Genomic DNA, 5,989 nt, shown 5'->3' with positions numbered 1-5,989 from the left:
CACACACACACACACACACACACACACACACACACACACACGAACATTCTTGTGGACACAAGTGCACACGCATGCACCCACCCACCTGCACTGAGATAACAAGACTAAATGGGGAATGCCAGCCAAGTTCTTGTGGACAGGCATCGAACTGGGCAGCTTCAGCAGGATCTGTTTGGATTGTTCTCTCAACAGTATCTGCCAATATGTCCTTGACACAGGGAGAGGCTGCCCACAATAACAACACATTCCACTCTGAGGACAGAGAAACAGTCTTCTTCTTCTTATTAGAGCATACAATATTTTGATAAAACTGCAGAAAATTAAATATATATGCATTTTTAATTTCTGTCCTTCAGCCGCTTGTTGCAGTTCTTGTCTGGCCTCGCACCATTCAAGCGGTTTGTTTTATGAGAACCTGTCTCACTTGGATATCCCATAAACTCCCTTTCCTGCTATAGATAACTGCATATCGTCATGGAGACAGTTTGGTAAATTGCTGGAAATGAGCGCTGGATTGCAGAGCGCTGTGGCTGCAGCCCTGAAAAGACTTATGGCTGCATTCATTCGGAGCCTGGGCGAGCACCTTTCTTGACAGTGCTGGATTTTATCAGTCACACTCCAGGAAAACAGCGTTAACATTCAGGACTCCCCAGGGGATATTACACAGAGCCAGCATAAAGTGCTGTTCCACCTTGTATGAACTTTTAACTGCCATGTAATTGATGCATTTTACCCCTTTACAGCCAGAGCTACAGATTTGAAAACAGCCATTAAATCAAAGTTAGTTCCCTCCTTTTTTTTTTTCTCCCCTCAGAAGGTTATGCTCATAATACCCTGTAATACTCATCCATTTCTCCACACCTCCGTTCTTATTATTCCCAAAGAGCTTCATCTTGAGTGATTCAGAGCCTCCGTATTGTGACAGTATTTGGATAGGGGTTGAACACAGAAGCACTATACACCTCAGAGCCATTGTGCTCACACAGAAACCAAATTCTATATAAGATAAGAAAGGAAAAGGGATTTAAAACCACCTTGTACACAAGAGGTCAACTTGTATGGAATGTAGTATCTGAATAGGATCTGTAGTATATTTAATATGACAGGACAAAAGTGGTATGTGCCAAGATATATTGATAATAACACCATTATTTGTCAATGACATCATAGATGTATGGTACATTAAGCTTTATTTTACACAAAATATAAATATTAACACCTGTATTTCTTCATAATACCTTAAACATTAAATACAGTTTTCACATAATAAGTCATTTCCTTTCATTTAGTTTGCACATTGCTGTACCGCTTTCAGTCCATTCAAAATGCAATCAAAGATCTCTCTCAAGCTTTTGATTTTCAAATTGGATGCTTGTCTCTCCTCCATTATTCAGCTGTCATACTCTAGTATGCACTGGTCCTCTCTCTCCCTCTTTCTTCACAGCTAAATTACAACCTGATCTCACAGAACTCCGTGAAATGAACATGGTCCTCTAAGTTAAGGAAAAGGTTGTGGGTGGGCTTACGTTTCCATGACACGCAGGACAACAACGGGACGGTTGGGTTTAGGAAAATAATAACGGGACGCGGGACAACAGCGGGACGGTTGGGTTTAGTAAAAGGAAGTGGCGGTTGGGTTTAGGAATCGGGACATGTCGGACACAACCCTTGGTCTCCTGGGTGTAAGTCCTGTGTTATTTAACCCATCCACCACCCCAACCAACCTCCCCACGTGGATTTTCAGGCTTTCATACTACGTGCTACCGTAGTCGCTTCTCATTGACTTTACATTGTTCTCCGTAGCGCCCACACAGAATCTTCACACATTCCAAGAAACCACCATGTAATGTGGTGTTAACAGTTTGTGATCATTTCATGGAATTCTGTGAGACCAGCCTCTTAAATTTACTATGGTTACTGGCAATTGCAAGTCATTTACAATCCCAGAATTCCTCGGGTTTGGCTTCTCTTAACCCATGTCTTCCCCAGTTTGCATCCCCGAGTCACTCGAATCACCAAAACTCACTGGGTGAAAGGGGAAAAGTACATTGTGTGTGTGCACGCATGCATGCATGCCTGCATCCACACAGCCATTATCCTCTTGGGAGCAGAGCAGGATCCAGAGACAAGTACATTCCACAGTGTGGACAGAGCCATGGGAGAGAGATGAGGAGAATAAGGGGGGGTTCTTAAATCTGGTTCTACTGCATACTCTCCCATACACACTTCTTGCACAATGTCCCTAGCCCCTTGGCAGACCTCCTGTTGCACAGGTTGTTTATTTATCTCACTGTCACATTCAGCCCTAAAAGCCATACAATGTGACATCAACGCATCTTATGACTGCCATCGTCTCTTATTGTGGAGTCTCATTTTCTTTGCCTTGGGGAGTGTTTTAAAAAAAAGTCTGTTTATCTGGTGAATCTCTGTCTCCCGGCCTCGTAGGCATCAAATTCACAGTGCAGTAGTTGTTTGAGCTCTCACTGTGCACTCCCGACAGTCAAGTCTCATGTGCAGGATAGGCTGAAAAAACTGAAAGACTCCAAAACCAAACAAAGCTCTCATGGTCTCAAGCACATCACCACATCTGACTGCATCATACATAATGCTTCTGCTTTGAGTGTCCCTTATGGGTAACGTTTGTGTTCTTCCCAGTGTGCTGTGGGTGTTTCTTATAATGGACTCTAGGGGAATGTGTTGTCTTCATAGCCCCCATGCAGTTCACATAACTGGGAAGCAGGTCACTCCCGGCCTCCACGGGTCCCCAGTTCACTTCTATTGCCAGATCCCCGTAGCTCTCACAGGGGTTGGGGTAGCATGCGGCTTCACCCTGCACAGGGAGGTTAACGTGGCTCCCTGCTTTGTAAGACTGCGACGCATCCGGTTGGAGTTCTGGATCCTCCTGTTGGGCCGGTACCTGCTCTGACCGAGGTAGGTAGTCGCGTTGCTGGGCACGGTAGCGTTTCTCCAGCCGATGGGAGATGGCAAGCTGAAGGAGGTGGAGCAGCTCGACGAGGTTGAGGAGCAGGGAGATGGCAGCGATCGCCTGAGTGTAGATGGTGAAGATTGTCTTCTCCGTAGGTCGAGAGACAAAGCAGTCCACGGTATGGGGACAAGGGAAAACCGTGCACTCAAACTTTGCTGCGATGATGAAGCCATCGTATAGGAACCACAGCCCTAGGATGAAGCCGACTTCTAGCAGGACTTTTAACAGGATGCTGACTGCATACGCACACAGCAACCTGCCCTTCAGTTTAGGAGCCTCAAGAGGAGCCTTGTCAGCTTTTCTACCTTTACCACCGCCCTCTTGTTTCTCCTTCTCTTCTGCATTGTCTTTAGTCACATTGTTATTGTCCCTTATTCCTTCCCTCTTACCTCCACTAACACCTTGTTCCGCCTCCTTCTCATCCTCCTCTTTTTTCTTGTCCTTTCCAGCCTTTAAAGCCACATATCCAAAGTAGAAGATCGTCGGCGTAGAGACGAAGATGACTTGGAGGACAAAGTAGCGAAAGTGGGAGATGGGGAAGGCTTTGTCGTAGCACACGGCAGTGCAGCCGGGTTGTCGCGTGTTGCAGACAAAGTCCGCTTGCTCGTCATCCCAGGCAGATTCGGCGGCGGCTCCCAGTATCAGCATGCGAAACAGGAAGAGCACGGTAAGCCAGACGCGGCCAACACCTGTCGAATACTCCTGGCCCTCCTCCAGCAGGTGCTCAAGAAAGGACCAGTCAGCTCTGGACATCCTCTGCTCCTGAGAAGGACAGTTGGGAGATGACGGATGGATGAATAGATGGGAGAGAATGAGAGAATGTTTGAGAAATGATTTGGGATCTGCTGCCTGGACTGCGTATTACCTGCCATCACGTCTAGTTGTAGTTGTTATGCAGGTCATATAGTTTATTCACCTTTTCATTTACTACTCAATTGATGTACAGATTGGCTTGAGCATGCAACTTTACACCTAACTGGTATATTTCATTTAATTTCCATTAACGCACAGCTAATACACGTGTTCAATGACTCATAAAAAGGAAAAAAATGAGGTGTTTCTCCAAACTTTTTAGTATAATGGTGTCTTTCTTTACTGGGGAATGGGACGTATCTGGCCGCAGCCCATCCCTATTAATTCTTCCATGAGCTCACACCGTCGTTAGGGTGGGCTCCAACTCCTCATCATCATCAATATGTGGAAACAACAAGGCCCCCATACCCTTAAATGAACTAAAACAAAAACACATGGTACTAAAGTTTAACATTTAATATGAAAGGAAATGGTGTACGTGTTCCTTGTTTGCTATAAAACTGGAGTGAATGAGTCCAGGAGAGGCCACTTAAACGTTCACATTATACAGCATTATTACATACATTTACTTCTCTAATTGAATTTGTTGTGTTTTGTTTGTGTTTTACTTTATCACTTACTTTTTTACCATGTAGCACTTTGAGATTTTTGCAAATATAAAGTGCATTACAAATTAAATGTATTATTATTATTATTAATTTACGAACCAATTAAAGCGGAGTCAATTCATACAGCGACTGATTTCATAACTGTATTGGGGTGGGGGTGACAGAGGTTGACAGTCTGTGAGTTCAATGACACACACGCACACGCACACGCACACGCACACGCACACACACACACACACACACACATCTGAATAAACATCCTGTGTGGCTGGGAGAGTTGAGGCACTGCTGTGACACTTGTCCATTTGTTTAGATTTTGTTTTTTTGTTATTTCTTTCCCACTGAGATAAGAAAATGTTCCTAATAGGGCAAATGCAAACTCTCCTGGCAGGATGAGACAAGACAAAGGCGTGTAAGGGACTCCGGCCTGCTGAACAATCACAAGTGGACTGATAGTGTTGTATATAATATATGAACATTGAGTGTCTTTAATCTGTCTTTGATCTCCAATAACCAGAATCAAAGAACTAAGTTACTAGTAAAAGTTCACCATGCAAAATAGAAAAATAGCATGAAGTATGAGTGTAAACTCCATAATGTACAATAGTATAGTATATATCATGGTAAAGATATAATTGGTCTAAAGTCTAGTTTTAAAGTAATGTTTACCCTTTTTATTGACATATTTTAAGTGATTATATTTTAATTTAAACCATATGGAATATATATATATTAAATTTTCAATTTTCAATTTTTATATATAGTATCAATTCATAACAAGAGTTATCTCGAGACACTTTACAGATAGAGTAGGTCTGGAAAACACTCTATAATTTACAATGACCCAACAGTTCTAGTATATATAAATATAGATATATATATACACACACACACACACACACACACACACACACACACACATACATACATACATACATACATAGTCTAACAATAATAAAGTTAGCTATTCAATTTTGTTTTGAAGTTTTTTGTATTTTTATATTTTATCTAATTTAAAATCAACCACAATTAGTTGAAAAACGTTTTGTGGTTTTGTGATGCCAATGTGTTAGTAATTGTATTTTTGATGAGTCAACTGTAAATATGTAAATAATTAAAAAGGGCCTATTTACTAAACATCAACAACAAGATGGGCTAGATAAATAAATAAATACATAATCATAAAACTCAATATTTAAAACCCCAGATTCAGTCTCATTTATAGTGAAAAACTAATGAAATACAGTAGAGATAGAACTATATCCTCTTATTCACTTTAGAAATACAAAAGGTGATAAAGGAATAACACAAAAGTACTACCATAAGTCCATAAATGAGGTGTTCCAGTCACTGTATAACCCCTCGTAGACATGTTATTCTGATACTTTGGGGTATTAATAACAATATCTGAACAATACACTTGTTGACAACTACTGAGAACCACAGGGACATGTGATTATGCCCTCATTACACAATATAGCCCAAGTGTCTTTTTTTATTTTTCGTCAGGGCAACATTAATAATCCTAATCAGTTTGGTTATGTGCGTAATTGGAAACGACTCTTACCTTTCTCTCTCGTGA

The 5,989-nt window shown here is 41.7% G+C and overlaps 1 protein-coding gene across 1 annotated transcript; it reads right to left on the bottom strand.

Moving 5' to 3' along the window:
* Window positions 1-2,285: 2,285 nt before the first annotated feature.
* Window positions 2,286-5,983, bottom strand: gja4 (gap junction protein alpha 4). The gene is made up of 2 exons (XM_032535961.1): window positions 5,975-5,983; window positions 2,286-3,748 (listed from the first exon to the last, which is right to left on the bottom strand). The coding sequence occupies exon 2, from the start codon at window positions 3,737-3,739 to the stop codon at window positions 2,597-2,599; it is 1,143 nt and encodes a 380-aa protein (XP_032391852.1). The 5' UTR covers window positions 3,740-3,748; window positions 5,975-5,983; the 3' UTR covers window positions 2,286-2,596.
* Between the last annotated feature and the right edge of the window lie 6 nt (window positions 5,984-5,989).

Source organism: Etheostoma spectabile, chromosome 14 (genome assembly GCF_008692095.1).
Source record: "Etheostoma spectabile isolate EspeVRDwgs_2016 chromosome 14, UIUC_Espe_1.0, whole genome shotgun sequence".
NCBI classification, from domain to species: domain Eukaryota; kingdom Metazoa; phylum Chordata; class Actinopteri; order Perciformes; family Percidae; genus Etheostoma; species Etheostoma spectabile.
The sequence above is the reverse complement of the archived record's forward strand: the minus strand, read 5'-3'. Positions and strand labels throughout refer to the sequence as shown.